The sequence below is a fragment of the Nelumbo lutea genome, chromosome 3 (assembly GCF_056320005.1).
Source record: "Nelumbo lutea isolate HS-2025 chromosome 3, American lotus-T2T, whole genome shotgun sequence".
Classification (NCBI taxonomy): Eukaryota; Viridiplantae; Streptophyta; class Magnoliopsida; order Proteales; family Nelumbonaceae; genus Nelumbo; species Nelumbo lutea.
The window spans coordinates 5,983,317-6,000,329 of NC_142686.1; the positions used below are offsets into that span (position 1 = coordinate 5,983,317).

The 17,013-nt window shown below is 39.9% G+C and overlaps 3 protein-coding genes across 3 annotated transcripts; 1 reads left to right on the forward strand and 2 right to left on the reverse strand.

Annotated features, from left to right (window-relative positions):
• Positions 1–7,637, reverse strand: NBP35 (nucleotide binding protein 35). Its single transcript, XM_088979275.1, has 3 exons — positions 7,530–7,637; positions 7,250–7,351; positions 1–1,061 (listed from the first exon to the last, which is right to left on the reverse strand). The coding sequence occupies exons 1-3, from the start codon at positions 7,570–7,572 to the stop codon at positions 130–132; spliced, it is 1,077 nt and encodes a 358-aa protein (XP_088835401.1). The 5' UTR covers positions 7,573–7,637; the 3' UTR covers positions 1–129.
• On the forward strand, positions 7,600–10,738 carry LOC148862571 (Restriction endonuclease, type II-like superfamily protein). Its single transcript, XM_088979276.1, has 2 exons — positions 7,600–8,163; positions 9,530–10,738. Exon 2 carries the CDS (start codon positions 9,579–9,581, stop codon positions 10,509–10,511), a length of 933 nt encoding a protein of 310 aa, XP_088835402.1. The 5' UTR covers positions 7,600–8,163; positions 9,530–9,578; the 3' UTR covers positions 10,512–10,738.
• A 646-nt stretch (positions 10,739–11,384) lies between these two features.
• Positions 11,385–16,061, reverse strand: LOC148862572 (F-box protein SKIP14-like). Its single transcript, XM_088979274.1, has 2 exons — positions 14,228–16,061; positions 11,385–13,073 (listed from the first exon to the last, which is right to left on the reverse strand). Exons 1-2 carry the CDS (start codon positions 15,161–15,163, stop codon positions 12,513–12,515), a joined length of 1,497 nt encoding a protein of 498 aa, XP_088835400.1. The 5' UTR covers positions 15,164–16,061; the 3' UTR covers positions 11,385–12,512.
• Between the last annotated feature and the right edge of the window lie 952 nt (positions 16,062–17,013).

The following is a 17,013-nucleotide window of genomic DNA, read 5'->3' on the forward strand; positions in this document are numbered from 1 at the left end:
TTGAGAGAAAGAAGAGAGAATTGGACTACTATTATAATATAAATATGTCTACTCTCTGAAATTCAATATTCTTTATAACAGGCAAAACAAAATCTGTTCAATATAAGTGAAATAAATAAAGCCGACAGGTTATGCACCTTCATCCATGGACTCTCCTAACACCTTCCGTTCTACCACAAGCTTCTCTATAATTCTCTTGAGAGCAGGCGCACTGGCACTACATTTCTGATCGGTAAAGCATGATCGTCCTTCCTCAGCTGCCTTGCCCAACTGGGGGTCCATGGGCACCTTGCCAAGGAATGGAACCCCCATTTCCACACACATCTTTGCCGCACCACCACCACTACTATCAAACACTTCACTATGAACAAACAAATCCAACACTTCTGGTGCCTTCGTCCTCAGATACCCCAGTGCCCACTCTGTAACATCTCTTTCCTCTCCTTTATCTGTTAATCTAGTGAACTTCAAATCTGCCAATGGCTGCTGCAACCCACTCATGTTCTCAACAACTCCCAGAACCTGAATCCCAACTTTCTTGCAAAAACTCACTTCTTTCCTAACATCAATCAGAGACACCTGCTGTGGAGTGGTTACGATGATCGCACCATCAATGCCAGTTGCTTGAAGGAATTGGACGATTGAGATGTGCTCATCAGAGGTACCTGGGGGAGCATCCACCACTAAGTAATCGAGTTCCCCCCAGTAGACATCCTTCAAGAATTGCTTGATGATCCCATTCTTACGGGGGCCCCTCCAAATGACAGCCTCATCTGGGTGAGGAAGCATGAATCCAATGGACATGACCCCAAGGTTGGACTCCACATAAACAGGTGACCAGCCAAGGTTACTCTGGTGGATGTCCTGGCCTTCTAGACCAAGCATCTTTGGGATACTTGGACCACATATGTCAATGTCAAGGAGGCCAACCTGGTAATCCATACTGGCTAAAGCGAAAGAGAGTTGGGCTGACAATGTACTCTTGCCAACTCCACCCTTCCCAGATAAAACCAGTATCTTGTGCTTTACAGTAGCCATCCTCTCAGCAATTGCAACCAAGTCTGCAAAAAATAAAAAATAAAAAATAAAAAATAAAAAAAAAATGAAGAAGAAGAAAAGAGTAAGTCATGTCGAAAGATGCTTTTTATTTCCTTTTGGTGGCTGTGACATATAGACATGGACCTTTTACAAGAAAGATCCTACAGCAATTTGAGTACAACATCTAATCAGCTATTTAAGCGAAAGAGAAGGAATCCCTTTCTCTAATAGTTTGTGATGATAATCTGAATGAAACTTCAAATAGATGCCATAGCATTCCATATTTTGGCCAAGTATTCATTTGGCTCCACCATCTTTGCTGATTTATTGATGTACAAGAGCAGAAGTCATGAGATTCTAAAGTTTATCTAGATGTTGGGCCTTTTTGTACATCGTTGCACACACACTTTTTCTTTCAAGTTTTTTGATTACTTGTAAAAAGGATATGACATCCAATAGACATCAAAACATGATTTGAAACCTTTGGGGCTCTGCTCTTACTGATAAAATTGTTACTTGTTTTTTATGAGTTGCATGGGGAGGCTGCAGCCTTAGAGATTTCTTCCCAGTTTTGTTGTTTATCACTTGTAGTTCCTTTTTTTGGATTCATTAATGTATTCTCTTTGATCTTATCCAAAATCTTGTTAACATACATGGATAGATAGACAGACATTGTAAACCTTAATTGTTTATATGTATCAAGGATTTCATTTCCTTGATACATTTTAACACATTTTTAACACATTTGCTAACCAAACATTCTTGCCGCTATGTATTTTTTCCTGTCAATGTTTTAATAATTGAGAAGAGCAGGGTCAATTCTGTATATAAACTTCCTTTTTTTTTTCTAGTAGCTTTCTGCAAAAGATGAAATAACCCAATGCACTACAACCCAAGACTGCAAGTTATTCTCTCTGCCTAGGCTAAATCAGCCATATTATTGGCCATCCTAGAAAACTAAAGAATGTTTGCTCAAAAGGTCCTGCATCTATTTGTTCATGTAAGAAGGTTTCATAATCCATGATAACACATTAATAGAATCCATCTGAACACGAGACAATCACGAGACAACTTTTGGCCCCATTGACCAGGTAAAAAATGGCAAAAACCAGAAGTGAGGCCTTAATTTTATTTGATGCCAGAGAAACTTTAGCCACTCATTGGAATGCTATATCTTGTCTTCTCCTAGTCTTCCGTCATTTTATCAGGTATGATGTTAACTCTGGAAACCAAACAAGATTTTGGGAAGACCTTTCGTCCTTTTTAAGGAAAAATACCCTATGCTCTGTTCTTTATCATCCTATGAAACCAAGCAGGTGTCCCAGGTTCGTACGTATCTGGTGTATCAATACTTTAAACCTTGTTGGCAACGGAAAAAGTTTGTGTGAGAGGTAACACCTGTGGGATGCTTGTAATGCCTATTCTCTTTGATTTCAATAAATTCTTTGTTTGCTTATCAAAAAAAAAAAAAAAAAACACGTGGCCAACAGCATCCTCAATCTCTCCCATGTTATGAATTATCAAACCAAGATACCAGAAAAGGTCACATTGAGTTATCTCATTGGCCTCCAGTCCTAAGTATACCTTGTTTTTACTCCTATTATCATCAAATTGGGGAAAGGGAGGCCATTATACAGAGAAGCTTCAGATCTCTGCTGTACCAATTGTTGTCTCTCTTATTTCATTTAAGAACTGGTCTGTTCTTCCATGAGCTTGGTCCTTTTTCTAGACTGGAAACGGTAACTTTCATTAATAAAACAGTTAGATACAAATGTGTCAACCACTCATAGCATGAGTGTTGACCCCATACAAAACTCAAGTCTTACAATACAGCCCAAAACAAGCTTTCCCTGTGAGTCCCCTGCTTTGCCAAGTTATCAGCCACAGAATTGGCTGATCTCCTCACCCATTTGAACATCACTCCCACTTCTCTTGCTAGGCAAAGTATTTCCCTCATTTGTTGTCTAAGTGTCCATGCACCCACGTTTTTTGCCTGCAGACATCCTATTAGAAGTTTAGAATCTCCCTCTACCTCAAGGTTTTGATACCCCCATTGCTTGGCCAATCTCATACCTTGAAGTAGAGACATAACTTCAGCCCTTAAGGAGTCTCCCACGCCTATTGGGCCAGAATAAAGTGCTTGCATTCTGCCCTCCCCATCCCTGAAAACTCCCCCAACTCCAGAGGGCCCCGGGTTTCCCAAAGAGCTTCCATCAAAATTCAATGTAACTCTTTGTTGTGCTGCAGGTATCCAATGGGGCTGAACCACATTTTGTGCAGTTGAAGGGTTAACCACTACTGACCAACCCCTCAGGATATCCTCATCTGAGACACTTTTGAACAGCTAAGTTGCTTTCAGCTAATGTATGATCCTAACAACTACGGAGCCAATGACTTGCTCCTTAGTTCTTTCCACCAGGATATCCTCCATGAGCTTGGTCATAGCTTGAAAGAACTCGTTCAGAAGTTCAGAGCTGGACCTAGTTCAAGTTTAAGAGAAGATTATAATGATAAAAGAAAGCTAGCCTCAGCCAACCCCTAAGAAACCCTCAATTTACAGATTCCCCTTAAGGAACAAAACCCCAGAACATATGTTGTCTTGTTGCCCCTTGTTTAGCTAGCCCATCTGCTAAACAGTTAGCACTTCTGTACACCCAAACTGCCTTAGCTCCCAATTCTTGCATTGAAGATCTAGATTCCCTTAACATGTGCCTATACTTACTGGATTCCCTCAACATGGAATCCAGAAAGTTCAACCCCTTTTCCTTTTCTTTTTCACTTCTTTCTTTCTTTATTTTTTCTTATAGGAAGATTGACCTTTTTTTCACTAACCTAAACTCTATTACTTGCAAAAATATAGTACAATGGTAACATATAAAGGGTTTGATTTATATACAAAAATATGCCTAAGCAACCCCAGTCTTAGTAGATCAGAACCCTATCTACCATAGTCAAAGCAATTTTTACATATACTCATTCTCCTGAGTACAGATCCCCAAAATTATTGACTTATTTGAACTCCTTGTCTAGTTAGAGCATCAGCTAGGCTGTTTGGCAAACTTCTTCATCCACTTTGAATGAATTATCAATTCCCTTATCAGTTTTTTTGCATCTTCTCAAAGTATTCTTGTATTTGCATGTGCCTTCCATTCCTTGCTTTCTTTTAACCATACCACTACCACCTTGGTATCTCCTATGAGCATCAGATTGACAAAACCTAGTATTTTAGCCATTTCCAATCCCTGTAGAGCTTCCAAAAGTTCCACTAAATTTCCATGCCCTATCGGCCCCATATTTATGCATAATATGTGACCTTAAAGTGAAGTCTTAGTCCCCATTATTCATCATCCTTCATCCACAATGTCAATGAAAAGAATTACTTGGACTGAATTAGCCCTAAAAGGAATAACATTTAAAGCAGAATTTTCTCATAAAGAAGGTCAAATAAAAACGGTACATAAAATTTCTTTGCCAAAGATCAGAAAAACAGATCAAATTTTAGACTGTCAATCATCTAAAGCTCTGGAATCAGGACCACCATGGATATTGCATAATGTCAAATTTCAGAAAAGCAATGCAGAATCATAACCATATTTTTTATCCTAGGGAGGCAGGATGCACCAAATCAAGCAGAACATCCAAGAGGAAGTCACGAATATTGCCCAAGCTGTACTAGCGTTTAATAGTCTATCAGGTAACATGAAAGACCCAAAGGAGGACAGGGGTTGACATTGGATTGGTACCATCTGGAAGGTGGAAAAGAAAAAGGAAAATACAGATTTTGGAATAACCAAAGCAGATAAAGGGGAACATTTGAAAACAGGATCAGGGAGAACAAATTGATATTCCACATGATTAGATAATCATTCCTAATCTCTTAAACCCTTGTTCAAGAATATGAGGACCTACTACATTAGGTAGCCTAGGTAGGGTTGTCAACGGGTCAGTCTGGGCCAAGTCAGGATAGAACTGGATCAAACCCAATAAGAATTCACAGACCTTACTCCTAAAGCCTGGTTTGTTGGAAGTGTAATTTCATTTGCACTGATTCAAAAATATGGGAGTGCAAATGATATATGAGCAAATAGTTATTTATTTTTGTTTTAGTTTTTGCCCTATTTGTTCATTTGCATTGCACATGAAGTGAAATAAAACCTAAAGCAAAACCCAAAACAAAAAGTAAACCAGAATATGCATTATTCTCCTTTGCACTCCCATGCATTTCTACTATTGCAAGCAAAATTGCATTCCAAACAAACAGAGCCTAAGTATTAGATCCAGAATTGACCCTACTATTAATCGGACTTACTTGGCTGATCCAATTATACTCGACATGCCTTTAGTTTTGATATTTTGACATGACACCTACCAATATTCTTGCTCTCTCTTCTTAAAGTATCTTAATATATCCCCTATAAAATGATAGTTCTACACACACTTAATCAGGACAGAACAGGTATCGTCCAATTATGATTGGAAGTTAAGGCCCAGACCAAGACCCTAAAAAGGTTAGGTCAGGTTGGACCAGCCACTGGCAGACCTAGGCCTAGTTCACGAGCACCTCTAGCCATTTTTTCCCTATATTTTACCCATTCACTTCTTCCCTTTTAAACAAAAGCTTAAAATGGATATCTCCACTCTACCTTTCATTGGCTCCCAACCTTTTCAATACCAATTGCTCCCAAATTTCTCTAATTTTCTCTACTTTTCCTCATTTATCTCACTTCATTTTCATCTCTCCACAGCTCTCTGTGTTCAAACCAGAAACACTACTTTTTGTTTATTTGTAACGATGTCTTCTCTTCTCTTTAATCACATGGCAATTTGTGTATGCATCATCTCTGGGTGCTGTGAGAAGCTATTACTCACATTTATTCTTCTGACATGTGGATTTGATGGCTAATTTTTTACAAAAGGTTTATCTTGTTAGTGAAAAGGGTAATAAGATTGATGCTATTAGGTAAAACACCAAAGGACAGGCCGGAGGATGAATATGAACTTTTCTTCGTCAGCAGGATGGTAACCAAGTTTTTGTTGTACTATTTTCTATGAGGAATTTTTACATTCATCTTCCCTGCTCAGATGAACTATAATTTAACATTATCTCTTTTTCAAGTGTTATCTTGTACCTCTCTGTCTATGTTCCTACTATATACATAATAAAAAATCTTCCTTTTTCATTGGTGATTTTCTTAGTCTCTCCATAGAACTCAATGATAAAGGAGGTAGCTCTTGTATCGCATTCCATGACAATCAATATAATTCCAGTCTCAAAACTTTGATAGGTGTTGCTTTATTCTGTTCAAATAACATTGGCAGTAGAATTTGAATTAAACCTCAAGAATTTCAACTTGACAGATGAGTCTAACTTTGAACATGCAACTGCTTGATTGCAATTTCCCGACTCATTCCATTCAGAAACATAACTACAGACTTTGGTTTGCAGTTTGCATTTTTTTTTTCTTGAGCATTTACTTATGGTTTTTCAAAATTCAGATGCTAAGCTTCAGGTGTTCAATTAGATAACTTTTCCCTCTCAGCATGCTCCCCTCTGCTATTACAAACAAAACAAAATTTAGAGGAGCTGTATCTTCAAACCCTACAGAAATCTAGAATTCTGAAATAAGACAAGGAATGCCGCAGCCCAAGTCCTGACACTTAAATGTCTATCGGGAAGCTTCAAAATATCAGATTGAAGTACTTCATCCAAGTTGAGACATGGTTGGGAAGTAGTCTACTTATGCATTACTTCACATGCATCTCATTAGCAACAGTCTTCAATTTCGAATTACGAGTTTTTCAATTTCAAAATGCTCGTACATTTTTTTTTGCGTATTATGATTCCAAAAGGTTCAGTTGGATTTACTGTAAAGGAGCGGAAATCTCTCGATCTTCAAAATTTATGTTACATGTTTTGCCTTTCTTAGGCCAAAACTTAGTTTCCCGCCGCTTTACAAGGAAAAACGCTCGGCTAAAGGAGATAGTTGGCAGACAGAAGGCCTAACTTACCACATAAATATCCATGATGTACTTCAATTTTTTATTTCTTCTAATCAAACTTTGATCGTAATCACTAAAATCCTCAGGAAAACTACGAATAGGGAAGGCGAAACAAGGACCCACTAAACAAAACTATTCTAAACTTTTTTAACAACTGCAAGATGAAGAAAATCCAATTAAACACGTCATGACACAGGGGGAGGAGAGGAACCTGGGTCGGGCCCTTTTGGCGCAGTGGCACAGATTTGTTGATTCGGGCATCCTTGGCACGCATCCGATTTTCCTGCAGACTCTGACTGAGGGCCTGGGCAATCTGCTTAATGAAAATTAAGTCAGAACAACAAAAAATGAAAAAAAAAAAAAAAAGCATGGAAGCAGCGAGCAGAAAGAAGGCGTTTCGTGAGCACCAAGCAAACAAAAACAAAACCGACAAATTTCTTTCTTGGAGGGAAATCTAACTGGAGAAAAGAGAAACTAAGAAGAAAGCATACGCTCATTGGCGTTTTCAGGGATTTCACCATAACCACTCTCCATTGCTTCGCTTTCACTTCTCGCGGAAAGATACCAGTGCCTTGTTGCCTTAATTCGCTTCAGGAAGAAAGTTGGGTTTTCTGCATTTTAATTCTTTGCATTAATCAATTGACTCAAAAGCCCTTATGTTTGTAACTATATACTCAAAAAGTGAGGGATTATGCAATGGTCTTGGACATTGTAATGAGGGTAATTTAGTCAAATAATTTTTATAGACTCTTTCATTGCCCCATTTTACCTTACCCGGGCAATTTGACTCCTACGAGTTCAATCATCAACTTACGCACACGGCTCTTTCTGAGTTTGGAAAGAGACGGTGCGTTCGCGCTCTCACCATCTGTTTGTTAGAAGTTCCAAGACGATGTTCCCCCAAGTTTTGATTTGAAGCCGTCCATTTATAAGTCCTCGCTCATCCTTTCCTCTCCGTTTCAGCCGGCCCAATACCTTTAAAGCATGGTGGTGTGTCTGTGTTGGCTCGGGTGGTAAGAGCAGACAATGGGACTCAATTCAGTGTCTTCAGCTCAACCCAGAACTGCCTGTGATTTTAATGGATTTTAGCATCACCAGCACCGCCTGCTGAAAAGCTTCCTTCAGGTACAGAGAAACTACTCTTTTATGATTCTTCGTATTTATTCTTTTAGGCCCTTTTTTTCTATATTTATCCACTTGTTCATCCTTTAGCTGCCGCAAAGGGAGTGGGGAGTGAGAATGCAGTGTCTCAATCTCATAAGCTTCGTGCGGAAATTTGTGCACAGTCATTAGAAGACTGCTGTGATCTAGTTAGGGCTCCATACGAATTACTAGTTAGGAATTTGGGCGAATGAAACGTTGGCTGATAAGAATATTCTTGGGTTAAGGACTGACTTTTTCGCTGTATTCCCTGAATCTAGTAGTATTCTTTCCTCTGAGTGGGGGGTAAAACATCTGTTTGCGTACGTCTACTGGAATGATATTGTGCCATTTCTAACTTCATGCCCCCACCTTTTTTAGTTATTATTTCGGTGAGTATTTTGGTGTACCTCCATTATGGGCAAACAGACCAGTTGATCAACATTTATCATATTTTCATATTTGGCTTGCAATTTGCGACAGATTTTTTCCTTTTTTTTTTCAGGATTCTATCTTTATAATATAATAGCACGTATATTTTCCATTTCTAAACTAGGTTTCTTTATGTTAGTGATGGCCAATCAGAGAAATGGATGTTTAGTTTTATATACCGTTAACTTCTCATTAAGTCTCTAGTTTTATGTCATGGATATAGTCATTCAAAATTAGTTATCTTCTTTACTAGTGGGAATGCTCAATGATGTTAGACAAGTTTTTATTCTGGTCTTTCATTGATTAATGATTATCTTGGAAGTTGAAACAGCACCAATCAACTATCCTCTTTTTGTTTGTTTTGGTGTAAAAGGGGTAGAAAAGCAAAATTTTCTGCCTTCTTCCCTAACAATGAGAAGGGGCAGGGCAGGATGTTTAAAATTTTATTTGAACTCTCCTGTTACATTCAAATAAATTCAAATTTAGGTTTTAACTTCTGCAACTAAAGTACCATTTTTGTGCTTTATTCTCTTACAATGGGAAGGGGTGGAAGTTTTATTCCAACTCTCCTTTCACATTGAAATAAATGAAGCCTTGCATTTCGGTAGCTGCAATTGCAAGATTCTTTAAAATTTTACTAGGTTGGCTTAAAGATGGTCCTAGTAGAACCTTGCCTTTGGTGGTTAATGGCTTCAAACTTGAAAGCAAACAATGTTTTCAAACTGCAGTTGCACCATCTAACCTTTACACTGTTTCTGATGTGGTGTTCCCAAATCCCAAAAACACAAGTACATAGAAAATTTAAAATTACAACCAGGGGAACAATGATTTGGGAAAGATTTGAGTGGTAGCATATGGTTCACGTTAGTAGGCTTTTTTCTGTGTTGATACAAATACCTTTGACCTATTTCCTGTACAGGATCAGCCAACAGAAGAAAATTGCCATCAATAAGCCAATTCACTCAGCAATGACTTGCACTTGTATGACCCTATTTCAGATAGTCAACAAGACAGCAGTGCCATTGACCCTGAGTAAAAGATATAGTAGTGACTTTGCCCGGAACAGTACCATCTCCACCCCTTTGGTGGCTCATACACCAGCCGGGCTCATCCTCCGTACCCCCTCGCCATTGGTGGTGACTGCGCATGTTACCCCTTCAAATGCCCCACAGCGCTCAGAAGAGTGGTTTGCACTCCGTAGGGACAAGCTAACCACAAGCACCTTCAGCACAGCTCTGGGCTTTTGGAAAGGTAACCGTCGTTCTGAGCTCTGGCATGAGAAAGTATTTCCAATGGGTGTTGAAACCATTGCTACTGCTGCAAGGGCTGCCATGGAGTGGGGTGTGCTCAATGAATCCACTGCAATAGAGCGTTACATGAGCATCACAGGTCGTGATGTTAGTTATCTAGGGTTTGCGGTCCATGCAGTGGAGCAGTTTAAGTGGCTTGGTGCCTCTCCTGATGGACTTCTTGGATGCTGCCCTGGGGGTGGGATTCTAGAGGTGAAATGCCCATACAACAAGGGGAAACCTGAACTTGGTCTTCCTTGGTCAAGTATGCCATTCTACTACATGCCTCAAGTGCAGGGTCAGATGGAGATCATGGACAGGGATTGGGTTGATTTGTACTGTTGGACTCCTAATGGGAGCACAATCTTCCGTGTGCATCGTGACCGTGGATATTGGGAGCTGATACATGGGATTCTGAGGGAGTTCTGGTGGGAAAATGTTGTCCCCGCCAGGGAAGCTTTATTGCTTGGGAGGGAGGAGGATGCAGTGGCTTACAAGCCGGCATCTACACACAGTCAGACAGGATTAGCCATAGTCAAGAGCATGAAACTAGCTGCTCAGGTAAAGTTGGTGTGTAGGGAGATTGCAGGTCACGTAGAGTTTTACAGATGATGGGTGATCAGTGGAATTGTGACCAACATTTTCATCATTCCGGGCTTCTAATTCAGGGTTTGTTAAGCTTTGCCTTTACAACAGTCAACAGCATGTATTATCTGGCCTCATTGTACATTGATGATTTAATTAGGATCTGGGATCTGATTTCAAGTGAAAAGAGAATTCATTCTTTTCATAACTCATCATCTCTAAATTCTAATTGATATTCAGTCCATTTCATGCAATGTGTTCCGGTTCTTCAAAGTTCAAACTCCATGGATTATGCATCTATAGATGCTCCCCCATTAAAGGTTGTCCCACAAACTGGACGCAGGTGCTACCCACAGATTTATTGGAATGACAACGGTTTCAGTAATCTAATGAAACCAGCGTCTCCCGCCTCCGAGGTCAATCCAACGGTCATTAAATAGATTGACCACTCTCTTGATTAGATCTTAGAAGCAGACCCTCTGCCCCGCAATCCAGCAGCGGATTAAAATGTTCGTGGGCTTTTCTATGGGATGGGGCTTAGGTCTTGTTATAACGCAACGATGATGTTTATGGTCTAACTTTATAATTTAGAACGTGGGCTGTTACCCAAAATAAATGAGAAATAAAAGAGCTGTCGTATATAAATGCAACAAGCAATAAATAAGGAATATTATCAAACATCCCCAGATCCCCTATTAAATTAAAAATTTAAAATGGGCTGAAACTTTCCTTTGCCTTCGCACATTATATAGTTGACTGACCAAAAAGAGATCTTATTCAATGGTCGAAACCGTGTCTTGTTTGCCTAGTGTTCAGAAATGTTAAGCCCCTTGGTTTAAACTGATCTCATTTACATGTCCGACTCTCAAGAAGTCACATTGTATTGGAATAATTATTCAATTCAGGCACAAAGGTCGTTTAGATTGTATATTGCTACCTGGGAACATAAAAATCACTGTAATAGTATCTTGATTCTTGAAGCATATAAATATAATATTACAGACTCCATTCACTTGGAAATACTAGAATTATTGCCACCATGTAGAAAGACATTGCGGGCTCCATCCGCAATTCTGCACAAATTACATACATAGCCGCTCCTGAATGGACATGGCGACATAGGGGGTCTGTCTAATGCCAGACACCTTAGCCAAGAGTCGTGGCTTTTTTATATTCTCAACAAAGCAGGAAACCGCTACCATCTGGAGAACTAAGCATAACAAAAACCACAAATTATCCCAATCTCCAGACAAATAGAACATAACCCTTAGTCATATAAAGCCTCTGATTTAGACTTGTTCTTTAACCACACTGCATGCTGCTGCTCGGTAGCATCTTGCGCTATACCATTCCATTGCCGGCTGCTGCAAAGGTGACAGGCAATGATCCCCAACTTGACCAGGCAACATAGAGGTCATTCTCCTGTATGCATACTCCATCAGCAACAAACAAATGCCTGCAGAGATGGATGGTATGATGGCAGTACAACCGTATATAGTGACAAGACGCTTCAGAGCTAAAGATAATTCAGTACTTTTTCCACTTGATTGCACCTTCTCAAGTCACCTCCCCTCCTCAGTCCTCACAGACAGCATATAAATCACCCTCCTAATTCACCGGATTCAATTAAAGCATGTTCTCATGACAACAATTAATAGACCAGGAGAGTATCTCTTCTTTTGAGCACATTCCTGCCTCACTAGCATTACATTTAAAAAGCTCTCCTTTACCTTCTTCTTCCTTTCCTTTCCTTTTTGAGTATCTTAATTTTATGTTTTCTCCTTTTTTTGTGTGCATTTTTTTAATAGAAAGAATAGCATCCTTGGGTAATGCTGATATAATTTAGCCATGGAAGCCATGGTCCATCAACCTAATGCAAAACCCAACATGAACCTGCTGACTCAAAACTCTGATATCAGATGGACCACACCATGCGACTGATTTCCATCTATCTGGCATATATGTTGACTGCAAATCAGACACTTTCGTCCAACATCAAAATCTGACATTCATATATAGTGCCACTCTCTAGCCACAAAAGCGAAGTTGGCACCTTGACTCATGGTGGAAGATGGTGTGTTTTGAGGAGGGAGTATCCTTTTCCTCCTGCCTCTCTTGGCACTTCAGCAGTTTTTTCCAACAGTCTGAACATAACAAATCCAGACAGAATGTCTCCACATATTCGCTATCATTTATGCACCTCCCACACTGGACACACCGTGCAATGCAGAATATACATGCCCTGCACAACTGAGTGGTTGGCTGTTTACTTTGGCAGCCTTCTGCTGGGCAATCATAGACTAGCCTCAAGTTCTGGCATCTTGGACAAATCTCAATATCAATGGCACGATCATCATCACTAGTAATAGACAAGTACCCATTGTGATAAAAATGTGGTTTTTGAGTTTTAGGCTGTGGACAGTTTTCTGTGCCCAGTAATAACTTCAACTCTTCAAAATGCTTATGTGTTACACCATAGAGGCCACCAATTCTAAGGTGCTTTATTCCAGGCACACCTGAAGACTTGAAAGCCTTCAAGTTATATACAATGCCCTCCACACTGAGTCTTCTACATCTAGGCACACTCAGCTGCATGAAGACAAACCAAAAACATGTCAGACTGTCAACAGAAGAACAGAATACCAAGACCAAAACATGAAGACAAACAAGACATTAAGTACTCTATGGGGATATTTGATGTCACCAGAAATGCAACCTATTAATCTGTTTTCAATAGCATCTTCTCCACAACATCCTCATCCACGATGAAGTCATTTAGTTCTTAAGAAAAAATGGAAATGAGTTCGTTTAAAGTAATTAAACGACTTTTTTAAATCTTAACAACCAGAAATAGTTCCATTTTAAGTAGTGATCTTTTGTTCTCCCGAATTTGACAATACACTTTGCTCTTGTGTGAATTCCTACACACCTAACAATTAGGGTATGTTTGGTTTGAAGGAAAAAGGTAGGGAAACCTATACAAGGTTTGTAAAGGTTTCCCTACCTTTCCTTTCTTTTCCCTACTTTTTCCTTCAAACCAAACACAGCCTTATTGTCAAGTTTCCTGGTCCAAATTTGCACCATATAATTGAGAAAACTGATTAATAATCAGAAAAAGAGAGAGAGAGACAGGAAGCACATAATTCCCATGTTACAAAAATAATATGTCAAACACATTATTTCACGTCTTATCTTTCAGGAAATAATTAATTGGTTGCTAGCCACTCTGGCAAACTATTCAGCTTCAAAAATATGCAAGAACACCTTGGCATCAAAGGTCCTAGATCAGATCTAAAAATATGCTAGGTTCTTTCTTATTAATAAAACATTCAAGCATCATGAACCACAAAAACTACCAACATTTTTTTCTTAAAAGTGAAAAAGGTATCCATTAAAAAGGGGAAGGAGAGGTTTCTATACATCATGAACTGGCCAGCTCAATGCTTGAAAAGTGACTATAACTATAAGAAGTTAAAGAAACCCAAGTGTTTCCCTCAAAATCAAGTTGAACAGAAGCAGAGGGGCAGGTAAGTTTTCGTATAAGACAATGTGTGCCATTATGACAAGGAATATCATATAGTTATGGTTAGTTGGTCACTACATTCTTCTACTTTTGATTGATTAGTATTCACATAAGATAATGTGCGCTAGGCTCCATTAGACAAGGAACATCATATAAATACAGAACAAACAAGATTCGGGGAACTTAATATCAGAAATATAATTGATTTAGTGCTACGAACCTTTGTTAGTCTTGGATTGCTTCCAAGCACACGTTTAAGTCCATCATCTGTAACCCTTGGACACTCCACCAGGCTCAAGCATCGTAAATTGCCTTGAGCCCTATTAGTTAGCCGCAAAAGATCATCATCAGTTATCCGTTCGCTAAGTGGCTGATCAATGTGAATATTTCTCCAGAGAAAGGAATCACTTTCAACTGCAGATCGCAGCATTCTGCAAACGCTTCCAGCAGAAAGGAGGTCACGGACACCCAAATAGCTCAGTGCATAAAGCAAAGCCTCGTGTGGAGCACCACCATCTCCGTCAGAACAACTATCAGTACCCTCTGTTGATTCTTTGGCTTGATGACTAGCAGGCCAAGCATCATCTCCAAAACTCAGGAATTCGTCCATATTGCATACTGACACAAAGCCACCATCACATGATCCATCTTCAGATTCCTTCTCGTAAAGAGTTCCACCAAACTCACCGCATGGATTTGACCTCTCATCAATCCATGCGTTCCCTGGCTCCATGTGAAATTTCATGGCCTGGTTCCAGATAAAATTCAATCCAGCAACCAATTGATAATCTCCCTTCCTTGCCCAGGTTTCATCCTCTCCATAATTGTCAGAATCCGCTTCAAAATCCTCAATCCAACCAGTGATGGCTCTAAAGGTAGCACTTATTTCCATGCCAAAGGGATCTGATGGCAAAAGGTCCAGAATATCATTGGAAATTGGCTCACAAGAGCCTCCTCTGTCAGCTCTATCCCTTGCGTAATCATAGGAATTCTCAAATTCCCAGTTGAAACGCCAGGGCTTAGCAAAGCTATCCGCACTCTTCTCTGGGATTCCCTCCACAACGTACCCGTTAGCAATTCTAACTGAAGAAAGCAAATTGTCTTCTGAAGGAGTAGTAGCAGGAAAGATAGGCCGGTGAGAAAAATTCAAGGTCATACTAATTCACTATATACACTCTAACCAGATAGGTCTTTCTTCCAAACTTCCCCCAGGAAAAGAAGAGTATACCTAAAACGCCAAATCCTACCGGTTGATATAGGTATTCTAGAAGAGATAAAAAGGGAATGAAATAGAATGGAAGTATGGAACCTAACCCTAGAAAGCAAAACAATGAAACCTCAACCCTAGAAGATCCGACAAGAGAACCCTCGATTTCGGATGGCAACAAAAAAACAGCACCAAAAATTTCACCGAGTTTCTTGTTCTAGGATATGAAAGCAGCTACAATTGATCAAAGAACGAAAGAAAACGGAAACGGAAACAAAGAAATTCAAGTACCAAAAAAATCAACAAAATAATCAGAGCTTACTTGTTTCTTCCTCTTTTTTTTCCTTTCCTGCTATCCGACTTTATCAAAGCTAGGGTTAGAACTGATACAATATAAGGTTCGAAGAATGGGGGAAATCGACCTTTTTCTTTGAGCGAGAACCAATACTTGTCTCCAGTTCCCGAAACAACGATGAAGATCACCGGAAACCTAGTGATACGAACTAACAGAACGGAATAATGGAGGGATATGAATGGTAAAGAGATCTAATTGTATGAAACTGTCAAAAAGAATTTCATCAGATGCCGAGGAATGAAATCCGAAGGATCTTGTATTCGAATCCGAGACAAATATCAATCAATCGATTGATCGATTGCAGAGAATAAAATAAAAGAAAAGAGATAGAGATGGAGAAAAGGAGAAGGAGAAGAAAGAATGAGAGGAAACCGAATACGAGGGAGAGAAAGTGAACCCAGAGAGGGGGAGAGGGAGAGGGGGGCGGGGAGAGAGATGGAGAGAGGAAAGAAAACTGAAAGCGCTAAAATTAGTAGAGAGAGAAAGATGAGGGAAGGACACGTGTGGTGATTCGAGGAGAGAAGTACTCGTCCATCGCCAGAAGATGTGGCGCGAGAGCGAGATCACCCTCTTTTGTTTTCCTTGTTTAGCTACAACAAGAAGATCTCAACTCTTTGTTCTTCTCTTCTCTATTATGTTGTTTGTTTTGTATCGTGCCCATTCCCATAATCCCATTGTCCTGATTTCTCGGCTCGGCTGACTGGCTGAGGCTGAGGCTCCCTCGTCCTCCTCGTCTTCACCACGCGCACTCCAACGCGATTTTATATTTACAAATTTATTAACTGCTTCAGCCGTTGGATATTGATCTGACGGTTACCAACTGGTGTTAAAGTGATTCATTAATCATCCCAGAATGATCCCACTCCCACCCACGGCATTTGAGCGTCAGCCTGAGGTAAGGTGTTTATGTTATATATGCACGTTACATCCTGCCATTCCTTCTAAGAGTTCGTGCGTGCGTGAGCATCGGATTGGATCGTTGGAGTGTGAGTTCGTTGAAATAGTAGGGTGAGGGTGAGGGTCCCATAAAATATTCCGATTGTACCGTGACGCAGCCTCGTCGAATGGAGAGAGCTCAGGACTCCGGAGTCGCGACTCTACAACTTCACTCGGGTCAGGCGACTCGACCCGAAGGACAATCCGGATTGACTCCTCACATCACTTGCAGCCGCAGATAGGGAACATCTCCATACTTGACATTGGCGTGGGGAGCAAGAATACAAACACAAAGTCACAAACCGCTGGCTCTTTTAAGTTTTAGCCTCCTTTCAACAGATTAAATAATTGGACTAGTAATGGGTCATGTCTGTGAAGAAGACTCGATCGCCTCCATTTTTTTCAATTAATTTTAGGGTCAAAAACTAGATAATTTAAGAAGAAAGGTAGATGGATACATAGAGGAGGAGGAAGAGGGGGAGAAAGGCAGCAGATTTTGGCCGTCATG

Bases quoted from the DNA above. Each gene is read 5' to 3' on its own strand.
- NBP35 (XM_088979275.1), bottom strand. From the start codon at position 7,572: ATGGAGAGTGGTTATGGTGAAATCCCTGAAAACGCCAATGAGC. The intron at 7,352-7,529 runs GTATGCTTTCTT...TTCATTAAGCAG, and splicing joins CCCTGAAAACGCCAATGAGC to ATTGCCCAGGCCCTCAGTCA. The intron at 1,062-7,249 runs GTTCCTCTCCTC...TATTTTTTGCAG, and splicing joins GCCAAAAGGGCCCGACCCAG to ACTTGGTTGCAATTGCTGAG.
- LOC148862571 (XM_088979276.1), top strand. From the start codon at position 9,579: ATGACTTGCACTTGTATGACCCTATTTCAGATAGTCAACAAGACAGCA.
- LOC148862572 (XM_088979274.1), bottom strand. From the start codon at position 15,163: ATGACCTTGAATTTTTCTCACCGGCCTATCTTTCCTGCTACTACTCCT. The intron at 13,074-14,227 runs GTTCGTAGCACT...GTCTTCATGCAG, and splicing joins GCAATCCAAGACTAACAAAG to CTGAGTGTGCCTAGATGTAG.